The sequence below is a fragment of the Podarcis melisellensis genome (assembly GCF_964234715.1).
Source record: "Podarcis melisellensis genome assembly, chromosome: 9".
NCBI lineage: Eukaryota > Metazoa > Chordata > Lepidosauria > Squamata > Lacertidae > Podarcis > Podarcis melisellensis.
The window spans coordinates 50,999,101-51,017,789 of record NC_138541.1 but is presented as its reverse complement, the minus strand read 5'-3'; the positions used below and the strand labels follow the sequence as shown (position 1 = coordinate 51,017,789).

Here is an 18,689-nt window from a genome sequence, read left to right as displayed (position 1 = left end):
TATTATTATTTATTTTCATTTGATTTCTTACCTGCCTTCACCATAAGGTTTGAGAGCAGGTTACAGCAATGTAAAAATACAATTCTAAAAGCAACGAAAACAATTTACAATCAAAAGAATAGCATGAGCCCTAAAAACATATATCTCAGGTGTCAAAGGCCTGGGTAAAAAGTTGTGTCTTCAGCGTAGGACAAGAACTATGCAATGGAGAGGGAATTTCATAACTTAGGGGCTGCCACAGAGATTGCCCTTTTCTGGGACACCAACACCACCCCTAAACATATGAGGGTGTGGAACTACCCAAAGTGGTCTTTTACATACTAATGAAAAGCAACAGCTTCAGGAAGGAAGAAAGAGGAGACCTATTGCTTGGCATACATTTCCCCCCTCCCATGAAAGTTCTGAACAAAACAAAGCTCAGTCTCATGCAAAATCTGATGGCCCACCTTTTGGTTAGTTATTTATTATAGAAATCATTGCTTGACTGTTGTCCCCCCCCCCCCCCCTGTAACTGCAGTTAACAAGAGACAGTTTAGCTTGGAAAGGTAATTTAACGGTATCAAGAAAAATGAGTGGTTGCAGTGGATAATTTTTTAGGAATCTAGTGCAGTCCAGAGGAAATGAAATGCACCTATGGAACAGCTTCCCCAATGAAACTCACAGAGCACCTTTTGTGTGTGTTCCTTATTGGCACCAGGCAAATAACTTTTAATTCAACCAGGCTTTTAAATTGTGCCTTAAATCCAGGCTGTAGGTTGTTTTATGCTGCCTCGATGTAAGAACTTTTCTGTATTTTGTCACTGATTTGATTCTCATCCTATATTGTGTGTTTAGGATTTTGTTGCAAACCACGCAGGAGCAATGAGGCGGCGATATAGATCCACATGAGCAGTCAACATCAGCATCATGGTGAAATCCATGAATCTTAAATATTGCATTTATGGCTGAAAACGTACTCTACTTTGTAGAGTTATGCTTGCCAAAACTCACTGAAATTTTTCATGCTTAGGTGTGGACAATATCCACGTAGGATATGACCCATTAGAACAGTGGGACATGCATTTGTCAAGCAGTGATTGGCTCAAGTACATTCATTCCCCTTTGTAATTTGAATACGCATCAGTCAGTTTCAATATGAGCACCAGGGTGAAAGGCGTTTGCCACTTTGGGGTTATTATTTTTATTGCATGCAACAGGTCAAATGAGTTCAGTCTTTGTTTCAACCCTGCTAACTAGCCTTTTCAAAAACCACAAGGTCACCGAACCTCTCAGAGATTTCTCAGAGAATTGCAGAGCTTCTTGTCTGACATCATCTTCTGTCATCTTCCTTACGTTTAGGTCACTGGACATTTTTTGTTGAGGTTTTTTCATGAATCCAGTCTACAAACCCAGTCACATTAGTGTAAACTCCCGGTTGACCTGGACGAGCGCATCCCTCACCCCAGCTGGTAATACCAACCAAATACCAGGTTCTCTGATGTAAACATGAGAGAGGACCACCTGAATCTCCCTAGAGAGAGAGAGATAAGAAACACATATATTGTCAGTACTTTGGCCATGTGAGAGTCCTGGTCTTGAATGGGACATCCAAATTAACAACTGCAATAGCATCTCTTTTCCTGAGTAGAAACAAACCGCAACAGGGGCAGAAACATATTCTTCATTAGAGTAGCGTCACCAGAACTCAAAAATAATCCATTCAAAATCTGTTTAAATGTAAAATGGTGGTAAATCTCAAATGCATTACAAGCGCTGATCTCAATCCTATAAACTTTAATATCTTTGCAATTCAAACCAAGGGTAAATAAGAGTTAATTTATGTGTGGTCTGCAGAACTGGCATTAACTAAGCACCCAAACCAATGTCATTTCTTCACATGTTCATTGTTTGATGCTACCTTTAATTTTTCAAAGGAAATTTAAATGGCCTTCTTGCCAGGCAAAGGCACATGGAATGATTTTACTTTAACCCTTTAGTCAGTGCCAGCAAGTCTGCTCACTGTGCCATATGTGTAATGGAACCTTTTTGTCTCGGCCCATCTACAGAGAACAATATAAAGCAGGACACACCATATTTGATCGTTACACTGATTTCCTGAAAAGTGGGACAGAAATGGCCGGTTCCACTTACACTGCTACAAGCCAAAGCAGATGTTAAAAATTAGATTTCTCAAGTCATAAGTTAGCTTGAAAAGTAAATGGAGAGAGAATACATGGTGCAGATTGTCCCATGCTTATTTCTTTAACTATTCCCAGGGAACCATGGGAGAAGAAGAAGAGAAGAAGAAGAGAAGAGTTTGGATTTGATATCCCGCTTTATCACTACCCGAAGGAGTCTCAAAGCAGCTAACAATCTCCTTTCCCTTCCTCCCCCACAACAAACACTCTGTGAGGTGAGTGGGGCTGAGAGACTTCACAGAAGTGTGACTAGCCCAAGGTCACCCAGCAGCTGTGTGTGGAGGAGCAGGGAATCGAACCCGGTTCACCAGATTACGATTCCACCGCTCTTAACCACTACACCATGCTGGGAGCTGTAGTAGGAGAAACAGCAAGGGATTTCTAGCAGGATTCTCATCACCTTCATTCACCAAACTACAATTCCCAGGATACTTTGGCAATTAAACTGGTCAACATTTGTAAATTACGTAAATCCTAGGTAACACGAAGGAGGCTGTTACCTTACAGGCGTCCCTGCCACCTTCTCTGTAGCCAGCGCACATCATCTTGTCAGTTATCCTGTGTTCTTGGTATCGTGACTGGCATTCTAAATTGGATATTAGGGGGATGCGGACTTTTTGCAGGGTATCTTGTATCTCACCTACAGTGTTACAAATGATGGAAACAGGACACGAAGCAGGAAGGGGAGAGAGATGTCAACAATGTTGCCAATTCCTCCTAGCTCAGTAATTTCCAGACTGTGTGTCGGGACTCACTAAATTGTCACAAGAAACTAGAAGCTCCCAGGAGTCTGAAATATCCACCCACCCATTATGTAGGCTGTCTGCTTTATCTGTGCACATGCAGAGAATGACCGTAGATCAAGGATGCTGCATTGGCAAATGGTTGCCTTAGATGACCTTTGAGGTCCCTTCCATATCTATGGTTCTATGCACTGCTCTCACATGTTTCTTTTCATGCAACTTCCACTGGTTACAGAACTGCCCAGCCTGCACATCACTGGTGTGACTCCTTTGGGGAAATCAATTTGAAAACACTAAGCGCATCATTTCTAATATCAAATTAAGGCCCCACGTATATTACACATTTAAAAGATTTATATATTTGTAGGCAGTGCAAAATTGAAAGCATTCTAGATTGTGTATCAGTGCAATTGCTACGCTATTGGTCACAGGAAACCCTCCCCTCCAGAGCATGTGAGCTTTTCCCTGGCATGACTTCATCTTTTCTGGATTCAGCATGATCAATTCCATAAGTATTTCACATTTCTTAGTTTTATTTTTTCAATACCTCTCTCTTTTGTGTAACCCCATCCAGTCACCCAGCAGTTGGTGAATTCTGTATTCATTCTATCTTCAGATGGTAAGCATATAGGTTGCTGTAAAGCTGAATTTCCATTTAAAGGAAAAGTAGATAGTTAAATGTGGAGGAAAGAGAATTCATTTAAAACTACATCACATTCCTGTAAGAATGCCAATCGTAATTTTTACTTGGTTGGAACAATAGCTGGTTAAAAGCTACAGCAGTCAAGTTACTTTAGCTTTAGTGGTAGCAATGCTGAGTTCCTTAAGATAACATTTAGGATTTTGCAGTAAACTTAAAGGTTTCACGTACCACTGAAGTTCATCGGCCTGTCCAGTTTCATTAAAGCGATGTCATATCCTGTCTCTGAATACTCATACTTAGGGTGGACAATAATCTCTTGAACTCTGAAGAAGGGGGTATCTTCCTTTATTTCTGACTGCTTCCAAATGCCCGCATAAACACGCCAAACATCTGTTACCAGAAGGCTAAGCAGAGAAACAATTTTAGAAGATCAGGCTTATTTAAAGCTTTGAATATGAGGCTGTTTTCCATTAATTTAGAGAGGCTAACCTAAGATCCATGCCACACAGAAATCCAGCTATTTCTTTGTGTTTTAAAGCACTGTATTGTATTGCATTCTTTTCATTTCTATTCTTGTAGCAGCTAATTCTCCCCCAATACTCTTGCTTTTTTTTTTTTTTTGGTGCCTCATAACATCTGGAAGCCATTTATAACATGCCCATGCCTTTCTTGAAGCCTTAGTAGTCTTTCCCTTCTTCTCATAACACATAAGAGCATGGCAGCACATAGCTCTGCTGGATCAGCCCAAGGATCCATCTAATCTAATCTTTATAGTGGGGTAGCAGAGCTGAAAATACCGTATTATTTGCTCTATAAGACTCACTTTTTTCCTCCTAAAAAGTAAGGGGAAATGTGTGTGCGTCTTATGGAGGAAATGCAGGCTGCGCAGCTATCCCAGAAGCCAGAACAGCAAGAGGGATTGCTGCTTTCACTACGCAGTGATCCCTCTTGCTGTTCTGGCTTCTGAGATTCAGAATATATATATTTTTTCTTGTTTTCCTCCTCCAAAAACTAGGTGCGTATTGTGGTCTGGTGCGTCTTATACAGTGAAAAATACGGTAATGCCTATATCACATCTGGTAACCAATGCACTTATGGAAGTGCATACTCAATGCTGACCAAACTAAGCCTCCTAGAGCACAATATACACCAGGTAGGATAGTTTGGTCAGAATTAAGTATACACTTCGAGAGTTAACACTAAATACCAAGGGTTAGCAAACTTATTCAGCAGGGGGCTGGTCCACTGTCTCTCAGACCTTGTGGGCAGCCGGACTACTTTTTTGGAGGGGGAACGAATTCCAATGCCCCACAACTAACCCAGAGATGCATTTTAAAATAAAAGAACACATTCTACTCAAGTAAAAACACACTGATTCCGGGACCGTCTGTGGGCCAGATTTAGAAGGCATTGGGCCGGATCCGGTCCCTGGGCCTTAGTTTGCCTACCCATGCTAATTAGATTACTTCTGGTAAATGAGACAACCATAGCTGCTAGAGGACCATGTGTCCCAGATTTTTTAGACTTGTCTACCCATGTACTATCTGAAACCAAAGGGGTGCATCGGTTGCCAGGAGTGATCCCCCCCCCCAGCCCTCCTACCCTACTATTAAGTTTCCCCACTAGCAGTCCAGTAATTTCATGTACAGTCATCTCTCTAGTGAGATACACAGTTTTCACCAATACTCCTGGGCAGGGATGGTCCAAGATATTTTGCCATGTGAGGCAAACTATAGAATGATGCTCCACTGTCATGTTTTACTCCTATAAAAAGAGGGTTTTATCTCACATGCATTCAAGCTCATGGGAAGAAAAGCCAGGCCTACTGTGCATGCACTTACGTGGCTTGTTCATTTGCAGTTTAGGAGAAGGTGCCACCAGCTCCACACATCCATAGCCAAAAATACCCTCACAGTTTACTAACCTAAGTGCAACACCCCACACAATGGTGAGAGAGGGAAAGCAAGCAAGCAAGCACAAGAGCAAGGCTAACACACACAAAGGGAAACAGTTCACCTCACTCCTTGCATCCTGGATCAATGGGGAGGCACTCACTCAAACTACATGAGAGCAAGACTAACGGCAGAAAGTGAGGGAAGCCACTCATTCCCACTTTTTCTGGAACAAGCAGCCAGAGAGCGGTGGGAGTGCAGGGCAGCAACTCCATGCCATTCAGCGGGTGAGGAAGGAGGAGGAAGGAGGCTGGAGGCAAAGGTAAAGGCTCAGACAAAAGCGCCACCTCAGCTGGGTTGGAGGAAGCCAGGTGGGGGTGGGGCAGGGAAGGAGGGCAGGCAGCATCGCTAGGGGTTCGTGAGGCGTTGCTAGGGGTGCGCAATGGACACTCTATGGCCTCAGCTGTTTCTAGACTTGCTGCTGCTGTTGCTACCACCCATTCCTGGGTCTCTTCACATGGTTTTCCCCAGGCATCAGATGCCTGCAGAATTTAGCACAGAGCCGCTATTTGTGGGAAATGTGCTTTGTTGCTAGGCCACCGGTGCTACTGAGAAACATCAAACATAGCATGAGGGGGCATCCATTAGCATAATGGGACTTCTCCATCTTCCCCTCACAAACATGCATGCAGCAAACCTACTCCAGGGGGTTGGGGAACCTTCCGGAACAGATGGAGGGGTGGAAGGAAGAAACCAGAAGTCCCACTGGACTAGAGAAGTTCCTCTTGCATTGGACATAACTGGATCTCACCCACTGTTTTCAAGGCTCATCCCTTGCAACTTAGAAACATTTAAACAATTCGGTTTTGCTTACTTCACAGAGGTTCTACTCACTCTTCTGTACAGTGGGCTGCAGTCACTATCCATTGGTCACTGATGATTGCACCACCACACAGATGACTCTGAAGAGATAACTTTGCGTGCAAACTGACTTGCCAGGGCCATTCTCCAGAAGACGAATTTGTTCCTCCAACAATCCGTCCCTTTGTCACAGATTGCTTCACACATTCTAAGAAAATACTTAAATCTCAACAATGTTTTTCTAGCACAAATAGTTTTTACCTCATAGTTTTTGTTTATTGCAACAGCTCACATAGGTTGATTAAAATGATAAAACTTTGAAGTTTTTTAAAATAAATTTAATGATTTTTTTAAAAAATAAAAACTTTCTTTTATGCCCTCTCTCAAGGACTATATGTGGGATTTTACCACAACAGGCATGCAAGTTCAGTTACACTGAGGCAAATGAATTGACCCAAACCTCCCAATGGTCTTCTAGAATTTTGTCACCACTATATTTCATCACTGATACTCTGAATTAAGATTATCCAAACTCCTAACGATTCTAGTTCTCCTTGTATCCACTAGGTGCAATCTTGTGTATTTCTCAGGCCTTTGTGGGATACATTATTAAGACAAAAGGACTCTGTGGCCTGTAACTTACAGGCAGAAGACCAATTCAATCCACCATGGAGTCCTTTCCCTTGTTTTCAAAGTCAAACTGGATGTGACTTTAGGAAATCAAATGCTAACCAGACATGACTTGGGACAGCCGGTCACTGACATCCTGATGCTTTCATTTTAACCAAGCAGCAGGTGTGGGACTGCCCCTTCCCACAAGGATCGGAGCAGTAGTGCAAAAGCAGAGGAGTTTTAGTTCTTTCCCTGTTTTGTTTTTCCCCAATCCAAACTTAAACAAAGCTGCTGTCAACTCCAGTAAGGAAAGTGATACATTTTCGAAGGTGGCATGGAACTCATGATATCTAACCATTCTCAGTCTCCCTCACCAAACAGTAAGCTTCCCTATCAGAGCTAAGAGTTAAATGAAGAAACTGGAAAGGGTGAAATTTCTACTCCAGTGCAGGTATTCTCAATCAAGTTCACATATATTAGTGAAAATAAGTTATGAACGTGCATTGTGTTAGGAAAACTGCTTGCAAAAAAAATGTGCATTTGAATCAAAACTGAATGCAAAATTCATATATTAGGAGAAATCTCACCTAAATGTTGATGAATTTCTATGAGGGGTTATAAATAAATAAGTGGCAAAACTGCTTTGGAAATGTGAAGAACTAAATTTCAAAACAGAAAAATAAGAAACTAAGAGAAATGGAAATTGAAAGATTTGTCCAAGCACAAATTAAGCTCTAAGAGGCCTTTTCTATGCAATCCCTTTTAAGAAGAAGAGTAAACACAAACTAGCAAACAGAAGCTGATGGGCACTTGATAGCTAGACAGAACTACCCCAGAAATGTTTGTACAGAAATGTTTGTGCAGAATGACCACAGAAGGTTCAGGGACATGAGCAGCATTTTGAACAGACAGACTCTGGTACATTAAACAAAGGAAGTATGCTTTACAAAGTTAGAAGAGATATCAGGGTATCTATCAAAAGTTGTTAATTCTGGATTATAGGCAGCTTTTGTTCCTGAACTGGGCCACACAGTCTGTTTATATAGCCTTAGGTTATTCTATATTGCTGTATATAAACTTACAGCAGAGCCTTGCAGATTAGAGACCTCAGAGGAGACAATATTGGGCAGATAAACAAAAATTCGTAGTGTTGTAGACTTGGTTGTCTCACTGGTTACTTCAGTTGGCACCAAATAGGGATTATTATGTTATGATTACCTGTCAAATTTGCTCATATGATAAACCATTGTATGTCAACCATCTGTTATAATGAAATGCTAAGCACTACTCCATGAAAGCCCTTATCAAATACTATGGAGAATTGCGAATATACGATAACGGAGAAGATAATTTTACGGCGGCATTTTGAAAGCAAATTTGTTTTGCCTCTGGTGCGCACCCAATAACTATGCAATGTGCCTAGACTAAAATTTAATTAATTAACTGGGAACTTTAATGGCTCTTATATAGGACAAAACCTTCAACAAAGCACATAAGAGGCCTGGTGGAAAATACCAAAGATATCCTAAGAGAAGTGGCTGGCAGGGTGGAATAGTGCTGCACTGCTATCATCCCAACAGCAGTGCTGCCAAAATTTAGCTGGATGGTGTGGGGGATAGGGCAGGGTGGCAGCAAGGCTGGGTGTGCATGGGCACACTGGCAGATGTGCTTGGTTGGTTCCACCAGAGCACCCACACAGGTCTGCCTCAGCACCACCCTCAGCACCATTCTGCTAAGCAGCAGCCATGCCACTGCAACACTTTGCCACCAGACCGCCTGCCCCGCTAACCTGTCTAGCATCTGGACACCCGTCTAGCTTCCACAGCCAGCCAGCCAGATGCTTTAAGAAACATACAGAAACGTTAACCACATACTTCCAACTGTGACTCACCAAGTCTGTCTTTAACCTGACACAATCTTAAAGAATAGCCAGAAACCTTTCCCGTCTCAGTCACAATTTTATTCGGTGCCCCATCGGCAGTCATTCTTAGGTAGCATTTACATTTGCTATCAAGAAAAGAAACGAAGGCGGATTCAATTTTCGAATATTGCTCAGCAAGGAAAAGTTTATGGGTAACTCTTAATATTGTGGGATGTTTGTTTGTTGATTTATTTCAGAAACTTACCCTTCTCGGTTGCACAATGTTGGGTCTGAATCGTAGGTAAAAAACTGGCAGCGGACCGTGTCTGTACAAAGCTGTTGGCATTCCTTGATTCCTTTGACATAGTCTGCCTTCACTTGCTCCCCCAGAAAGTTTAAATTGTTGTGAGCCATAACATGACAGGCTGCCATTTTGTTCATAACCATTGTAAACAAAATAAAAAATAAAAACAGTGCGTTATCATGATAAGGGCAAGGAATTCATCAATCATGAAATTGTTTTGTGGACAGCATACTGGTAATTTATGCATTACCTGGTGTAGCTGTCCGGCAGCTTAGGAGACTGAAACCTGACTTAACTCGTCTTTCTACAAAACTCTCCGGTGTGCCATTTCTCGATTTCATCATTTGGCAAGTAAATCTAAAGCACAAACACAAACACAAACTCATCAGTGATAGTATTGACCACATACTGAAAGTGCTTCTAGGCCTCTTCAGCTGCATTCTGAATATCCTCTGATTCTGTAAACCAGAGTTTCCCAAACATGGGTTTCCAGCTGTTTTTGTACTACAATTCCCATCATCCCCAGCTAACACAGTCAGAGGTCAGGAATGATGGGAGTTGTAGTGCTCAACAATCAGGTGAGTGGAGAAACAGGAGGCAGGCTGCCACATGCACACACTCCATATATTCATTGGCTCATCCACAAGGGCTAAGGATATTATTTCAAAGAGATTGTTACAATTTTAAACATGTTATTAGGAAACATGATGTCTTCAGACTACTTGATAGTAATACTCACTTTGGGTGTTTTACATCTCCATCACTATCATAAAACGTAAAGAATAAGCAGACTGGGTTGTAAGTGCAAATTGTTCTGCATACAAAGGCATCAGGTGTCAGAACTCTTGAAACCGTAACACCAGAAAATTCCTCCTGAAAAATTTCCATCCGACAGTCTGCACAGAAAATGAATGTGTATAGTCAAACTCATCCATGAAATCAAGAAATACACATACATATAATATCACTTTGGTCTGAGAGTTGTGGAATCAAATTCTCCAGAATTTGTGTATTATGACACTGTTTGACCCTTCATTCCCTGAATCCATATTCTCAACTCAGCAACAAAGCTCATTCAATGGCTTGTGCAAGTCATTATCTCTTAGCATAACTACTTCACAAGATTGTTGTGAGAATAAATTAGCAAAACAGGATAAGATATGACTATATTATAACTCAAATATGTTATTGGCACAATGGATAATAACCTTTACTATAACCATTCTCTTTCATAGTCACATCCACGTCATCATCTTGTGCGTGTCAGAGCCCTGCAATATTTGGGGCTCAAACTGGTGCCCTCCCAATATTTTTGGACTACAACTCCCATCATCTATGACCATTGGCCATGTTGGTTGAGGCTGATGAAAGCTTGAGCCCAGCAACATCTAGAGGTCACCAGGTTGAAAATGGCTACTGTATGGAATATATATTAATTTACACCTATGACATTGTATCAAAACACCCTACAATTTACTCTCCCTACTGTTTTCTTTTAATATATACATATTTATTTACCTGTATCGGCACCTTGACATGCCTTTAATGAGAATCCTGACATAACGCCACTTAGATACCTTATACTGGTTGGTGTTCCCTTGGCACTATACTTCAAGTAGCATTTATTGCTGAATGAGAAAGGAGATTTAAACTGTTAGCATGAAATAGGAACCCAGTCAAAGGAAAGGAAATAATTATCTAGCCTCAGATTGATTGTTTTCCAAATTTGTTGCCTTCCTCTATGTCAGGCATAGGGACCCTTTTTCAGCCTGAGGGCCATGTCCCCTCAAGAACAAACTTTAGGAGTCTGTATGCCAATGGTGGGTGGGACCAGAGAAAAAGGCATTCAGCGCAATTGATGTGACTCTTACCTTTGTACAATCAGCTACATACCAACCAAACAAAAGATGAGATTTTTCTACACAGAGAGACACAGACACATCTCTCAGTCCTCAATCCAGACAAACAAAAGGCATAGTTCAGGGATATAGTCTAGTCAGGGGGAAACAGACCAGGAAGCTATAGAATGAAGCCAAGAGGGGCATGGTCAAGGGAGAGGGGCAAGCCCTGAGGAGAGCGCCAGATAGAGAGGCCTGCATTAGAGAAGCAAAACCCAGATAGTTGTATATTTTGTTTGGTTAAATGCTTTACCAAAGGAAATGATTCAGAACCTGATCCATCTCCTGAAGTGTGGAAAATAGAGGGCAACTTTAAAAAAGACCAAAGCAGGTACTAATTTTGATTGTGTGCTTCTGGATTTTAATTCTTATTAGAATAGCAATCCACAAGCATCATCCAATTAATCACAGTGACAGTGCTCTGAAGGTAGATAGGTATCAGAATAATGCTGCTATAAAATATTTCAGCATGTGAAGTCACTAATAATGCTATACTCATATGCATTCTGCTTGAAAAATGATTGCAATAGAATGTTGATATATGTGCATCAAATTATACCAGCATAAAGGTAAAGGTAAAGGTATCCCTGCCCGTACGGGCCAGTCATGTCCGACTCTAGGGTTGCGTGCTCATCTCGCTCAAGAGGCCGTGAGCCGGCGCCGTCCGAAGACACTTCCGGGTCACGTGGCCAGCGTGACGAAGCTGCAGCTGGCAATTCAGCACCAGCGCAGCACACGGAAACGCCGTTTACCTTCCCGCTATAAAGCGGTACCTATTTATCTACTTGCACTTAAGGGTGCTTTCGAACTGCTAGGTGGGCAGGAGCTGGGACCAAACGACAGGAGCTCACCCCGCCGCAGGGATTCGAACCGCCGACCATGCGATCAGCAAGTCCTAGGCACTGAGGTTTTACCCACAGTGCCACCCGCGTTCCTATACCAGCATACTGCTTGTCATTTTTAAGGAAATAAAAGAAATAGAAATAAATAAATGTACAAAATAAATGTATGAAGGTTCATTGTTAAGTTTTGAACGAGGAGGAGAAAAAGCACAAGGACTTGCCATTCTCTGTAAGGTAACTTGCAAACCGATTTGAGCAAGATTTTTTTTCATTTCATTAAGATTAGTGAGTAATGCAATTCCACTGCAAACAATCTGTATTTGACTCCCAAAGTGCTGGGTCATTAGCACATTTAAATCCACAGCAGAGAATACTGAAACTGACTGTTCTGAAATAGATTAATTCAGCTTGTGCTATTGCAGACAATTTAATACCATTTTATGACTACAGAAAGTACTGTTAGCTACTGCAAGAAGGATGGATTTAGGCAGCAAACACTACTGCTAATGCAATCCTATGCATGTCTACCCAGTAGTAAGTCCAAATGAGGTCAAAGGGGCTTGTTCCCAGGTATATGGGTAGAGGATTGCAGCCTTAGGGTCTATACACCATGAGCCAAAGACCATAACTAATTTATATAATCTCAACATGGCCAGCACAATTTTATAAAAACTGACAAAAATACATGATCTGTACAGGAGAGCTTGAGGGATTTTGAGCAGATATCTAAACTCTGAGTGCAGAAATGTGAGAATTGTCTTTAAATACTTCCTTTTATTGAAGCATGGAAATTTTCTGGTTCGTTGTGTTTTATCTGGATTGAATAGTATGCCATTCTCTGGTGTGATGGTTGGCAAGCCAACAACAGGTAGGCCATTGATCATAGCTTGTTAAGGAGCAACAAACCCACAATCCCTGGTTCCATTGGAACCTGAGAACTAATTCAAGTCATAGCAGTTTCAGAACCAACTTTAACTAGATGGGGGCAGAGGGCATGAATATTACAGCCTAATGACCACATTTATTACCCCAGAAGTAACATAAGAAACAGTATTTATACCCTCACACTAGTACAGGGACCTGAATCCAGGCCAAGGGCTGGCATAGCAGAAGGCTTTGATGCCATTATGTGGGGTGGGAAAATTTATGCAGCCTAAAAGCCACATTGCATGGTGGCCAAATGCCAGGGGTGGGTAAGTGACAATTTGTTACCTTTAATTCTATGGGCAGATGATTGATCCTGGAGCAAACAGCCTGTGGTCCCTGTTTTCCTGCCTGGCAAAGGCATCAGAGTCATTGTAGTCCACTTGCCATATACAGAAAAATGAACTATCTGATCCATAGTACTGAGAAGTCCATTGGGTCCAATTAAAAAGCATATTGGCATTATTTACCGGAATTGTGCATCGTGAAATGAAGCTGTGGTGTATGTGAAAAAATGACAGTGATTCTCATTGGTGCATCTTTTTTGGCAGTGGTCATAGCTTTCTTCAGTGGTTATATTGTAGTTTTCTCCTCGCATATCCAACCCTTCATGGACTTCCTTGCTGCAAGCTGGAGAGGGGCAGAAGGACAACAGCAATCTGCAAATGCAGATGAACACCAATATCAAGGCATCTAGAGGCATCTCTCTCTCCCAGCAACCAGGCTTCAGTGCCGTACCCCAAGGCCTACACTGCTCTGTTTCAACAGTAAGCTTGAGAGGCAGAGGTCCAGACTTCAAGGGCAACTCCTAGATGCCAGTACTAGTCCCAAGGGCCAATCCCAATGGATCACACCTTCTAAAGCCCAGGACCCAGATCCAACTTCTTAGTTACGTGGGCTTCCATTGAGCTGACAGCCTCTTCCCCCTAGATCTCAGAACTTGACCGCCTGGGAAGCAGATCCTACTCAGGCAGGGCAGCAATTCACATGTATAGCAGTAGTAGTAGTATTTCACAGTGGGATTTCCTTCTGAGTAAAGATGCATAGGAGCAGATCCTTATTTCCCCCACCCCTCCAGGGACCAAGGTTGAGAAGTAGGTGGTCCTAGCTATTTGTCAATCACCTGATGTCTCATTGATGTCAAGATTTTGCTTGCATGGTTTGAAATCATACCATGAAAGCAAAGGCACGGTGCTTTGCAAGCCCATTCGTCTGGTCATTGGCACTTGCATGGGCCAGTGCATAGTGCTTTGCAAGCCCAGGGATCAAATGATTGTTGACACTTACAGACCCCAGTGCACAGGACTTTGCAGGCACCACTGATTAGCTGACTGCCACTGCCTGAAAAACCCCTTTCAGCCAAGCCATATCCCTACCTGCCCCATGTCTGACATCAGATATAGGGTACCAGGTGTAGGGCAGATGGGGAGGCCTGGAGGGGAGAACTGGGTCTTCAAGCTGGAGGTTCCCCACCACTGATGTAGACAACACTGAGCTTGATGGCTCAATAGTCTGACTTGGTATAAGGCTGCTTCCTATGTCCCTTTGGCTGCTTTGTAGGGTCTCCGAACCAGCAGACCTTACCAGTGACTCCAGGGCATTGTTTCCGGGAATGTCCAGAGATCACCCCTTTGGTGGGTATCATTGGCAACGCTTGAGTATCAGTCTCTTTCAGGAAGCATGCAAACCTGACATTAAGGAAAGGAGAAGAGAAATAGATTATAGAATCATAGAATCAAAGAATTGGAAAGGACCCCTTCATTTATAGCATGCATTTATTTTTCTTCCCCTTTATCTAGCTATTTATTTATAGTGTGGATTTCTGAACTATGCAAAAAGAAAAAAAGAAACCCCCTCCCTGTGTAAAAACAAACAAAATGAACCACCAACCGTCCCCTCCTAAAACTGTCCCCTGCCGTTGAAATTCAATTACACCCAGCTTGGGATAGGAGGTACCTGTCTTGTTCGAGTATATTATTTCATTTTATAATGTGTACAAATCAGAAAGAGCAATTATAAAAGCAGACAAAGGTTAATGTCACTTGTATATAGATGCCACTAAATGAATGAACAAATAAACAAACAAATCAGAGATGTAATGTGAATGTTACCTTCCAATATCTTTCACCCAGTCTCCTGGAAAGTAGGAAAATAATAGACACTTTGGGTGATACGTGCACACCATCTGGCAGTAGTCTGCATTGGGAGCATAAACCTTAGAGATATCTCCTCCTTGAAAATATGTGTTTTCGTAGATTTCAGACACGCATTCTGAGGCACAAAAATGCAAAGTGTTAGCCTATGTTCATGGTACATAGTTGTTGCTGTTTTCCAAAGCAGGGGTAGATAGGCAGAAGATGGCTGATGTTAGGCTTCTAGTTGCTATTAAAAGCTTTTGCCATAGTCCTTTTTGCAATATTTTGCTTATTTCTGGTTGCATTTTATGTGTGTGTTTTTTAAAAACGAGTGAGGGTATTTTGCACATTTTGTGCATTTTCTGAGCTCATTTTCAAATTGCAAGGTTTGGAGAATGGCAAAATCCAGAAGACTGTTTTGTTACGTTTCTGTACAGTGGGTCAGGGAATGCAAACCGGTTTTGTCAGCATCAAAGTGTGGAACAAATGAAATCCGCAAGCATCCCTACTTCAGCCACCCAGCCACTTTCAACCCCTGCACTTCAAGTTCTTTCCGTCCCATCGACCCTTTTCATTTATAAACCAGCTTTATGTTCATGAGATCCTATGAAGAATACAGGAAGTTAAAAACCATAGTCCCACTTAGCAAACAGAAACCCTTGCACCAATGGGATGCATCACACTGTGCTATTTTTAACACAACCCTATTTGTTAACCTCTACAAAACTACAGTTCCTGTTGCTCCTTTCTGAGTTTTTATATCAGGAAAAGTAGCCATGCCTTTATAGGTGGCCAGAGCAGGTGTAAGTAGACCATTATGTTATGGCTGGAGTAGATGGAAGCTCATTGCTCCACCTCATTATTTATGAGTTGTAACAAATCCCCACCCCCAATCAGCTCCAAGGCTAGCCCAAGACATTTTGCTGCCTGATACAAAAATAATATTTTTTTAAAAATGGCACCCTCCTCTATTTCATGCACAAAGACCTACTGAACTGGCAGTTAAATTTTATTTCAATGCTGGCAACAGAACAGCATCTGCCCCCACAGTTGACAAGTTAACTTACTGGTGCGTACCCTCCAAGTGTCCAGACTTTCCTGGGGCATTCCTACAATTGCCAAAACCATTCCAGCTTCTGATTTGATCCTGGAATGTCCCATTTCCCCCTCCAGCACTGTCACTGTTGGAAACTTTCCTAATCACAAAAGGCCTGCTTCTTTTTTTTCTTTTTTAAGTAGAGGGCAATTGAGTGTTTTAATCTACTGTAATTGCTCAAACCTAAATTCTCCAGTACAGTGGTACCTCGGGTTACATATGCTTCAGATTACAGACTCCGCTAACCCAGAAATAGTACCTCAGGTTAAGGACTTTGCTTCAGGATGAGAACAGAAATCATGCTCTGGCTGTGCGGCAGCAGCGGGAAGCTCCATTAGCTAAAGTGGTGCTTCAGGTTAAGAACAGTTTCAGGTTAAGAACAAACCTCCGGAACGAATTAAGTACCTAACCCAAGGTACCACTGTATAAATTTAACACTGTCCAGCAAAATTGTGAGAGAGGCACCATTAGTCACCACTGAAACCCCCAGCTTCCTCTGGAAAAAAGCATTGGAGGATGCAAAATATTTTGAAATTTGGCTACCCTAGAATTAATAATTCAGAGTATTTGGATTTCCTCCAGTATTATTTGTTAGATAAACTATTACCGTTCCACATTTTATTTTCTGAGCTTGGTCCAATGAAGTCATTTAGGTATATCTTTACAAATATTCACATACAAGAAGCAATCTAGAGGTACTTACCGCTAGAGACTGAAGAAATTAACAGAATGAAAGAACATGTTTGTGAAATCCATGCCATCCTAAAAAATAAATGCAATAAAATATTCAATGCCCATTTTAAAAGTGTGCTATAAGGAGGGATTTCTCAAAAGCTCACATTTCCAAGGTCTCAGAAGGAGTTTAACCAAATGGGCATCAAAAGTTGTCATTAACATTGCTCAGTAATTTCAAAAAGTATAGTGCTTTTATTATATAAAGATGAATAATTTTTGTTCCCATCTGTTTAAACTATCAGCTGAGATTTATTATAATGAGCTACTGCAGTTAGTGCTGTACTTTTATATCAGCCCATTGGTTGATTAAATACCGCAGCTTTAGTTAATTTTTTTTAAGCATGCTTCTAACATTAACAAAGCCTGATTTCTGACAATTTTTTAAAACAATTTTTAATATATGTTGTAAGCTATCGAGACTGCCTAGGGAAACCCAGCCAGAGGTATGGGGTTTGTTTTTATTATTATTATTACTACTATTACTACTACTACTACTACTTTTGATTTACTCCCAGCTATCTAATATAAGCCCTGCAGTAGATGTATATTTTAATTGAAAGCAATAAAGGAAATTCATTACCTGGAGATAGTTGCTGCACTTGTAACTTTTCTTTCTGAACAAATGCAATTTGCAGTACCCAAAAATGGGGTGGAGAGGGGGAAATGTACACATTCCACTTGTGATAAGTCGTGCTGCCTCTGCCAATGTTTATCTGCCTGTGATATTTACTTTTGAGGAAAGCTCACACAGTAAATACTGCTTCTGCCTTCTTGAAAGTGATTCTCAGCTGACGTAAGCTGACCGGTGACACCGGAGGGTTTTTTTTTCTTTTCTGAAAAATGTCATTTTCTCTCATTTATATGAGCTAAGCCATCTGGTGTTTACTATGGGTACTACATTGCATTGGAGCAGGAACCGGCAAGCCACTCTAGTATCCCTGCCAAGAAAACTCCATGGACAAAGACAACAGGCATATGAGTGCCTGGCGTGCTCTGGTCCATGGGGTCACGAAGAGTCGGACACGACTAAACGATTAAACAACAACTACGTTGCATAGAAAAGGAATGTATCAAAATCTACAACATGGCTAGGCAAACTAAGGCCGGATCCGGCCCAATCACCTTCTAAATCCGGCCCGTGGATGGTCCAGGAATCAGTGTGTTTTTACATGAGTAGAATGTGTCCTTTTATTTAAAATGCATCTCTGGGTTATTTGTGGGGCATAGGAATTCATTCATTTATTTTTTCCAAAATATAGTCCGGCCCCAACAAGGTCTGAGGGACAGTGGACCAGCCCCCCTGTTGAAAAAGTTTGCTGACCTACAAGAACATTCAATATACATTCCTCACATATCCTCCTAATGGCACCTGCCTCAGGCCTGCCAGTTTTGGCTCTCATGAAAGGGCAGCACAATTTCAGTTATTTAATTTATTGTTGGGGGTGGTTTTGCCAGGAGAGGCACTTGTGGGATTTTCTGCCTAAAGTGCCGAAACAAGTAGGTCCACCTTCCGTTCTAGGTACCTTGACTTTTCTGTCAGGAAGCAGCAGGTCCTGATCCAGTCCACTGGCGGAAGAAGAGTGTGGGAGTCATAAAGCCATGGCAGAGGTTTGTAAATACTGCAGGGTACCTCCGGACCTCGTGACCAGCACTCTGAGCTTTACAATGTATTGGAATGTAATGACCCTATATGGCGATGGGTGCAATAAAAGCTTGACCGGATGAGGTAACATGAGATTGGCAAACGGCCATGCGGCTGGACAGAACAAAGGAGAATAAATCGGAGAAGGGCAGACAGAGGGGCTGCTCTCTCCATCATGAAAATATAGCTGGCTTTCTGTGTCATTTTTCTATGCTAATCACCATCTCATGACGGCTGGATTTCCATCAGAAGAGGAGTGCAGGGGGAGCCGACCACCCCCAGCAGCGTGATCCTGGTGTGGTGCCATCGTGGCTGCCCCCCCCC

General features: G+C 41.9%; 1 protein-coding gene across 1 annotated transcript; it reads right to left on the bottom strand.

The window, feature by feature from the left end:
- Positions 1 to 497: 497 nt before the first annotated feature.
- KLKB1 (kallikrein B1) lies at positions 498 to 17,372 on the bottom strand. The gene is made up of 15 exons (XM_081926549.1): positions 17,304 to 17,372; positions 16,692 to 16,750; positions 14,869 to 15,028; positions 14,342 to 14,445; positions 13,228 to 13,387; positions 10,612 to 10,721; positions 9,833 to 9,989; positions 9,344 to 9,450; positions 9,055 to 9,214; positions 8,820 to 8,935; positions 6,350 to 6,524; positions 3,792 to 3,967; positions 3,468 to 3,563; positions 2,678 to 2,817; positions 498 to 1,510 (listed from the first exon to the last, which is right to left on the bottom strand). Exons 2-15 carry the CDS (start codon positions 16,747 to 16,749, stop codon positions 1,340 to 1,342), a joined length of 1,890 nt encoding a protein of 629 aa, XP_081782675.1. The 5' UTR covers position 16,750; positions 17,304 to 17,372; the 3' UTR covers positions 498 to 1,339.
- Between the last annotated feature and the right edge of the window lie 1,317 nt (positions 17,373 to 18,689).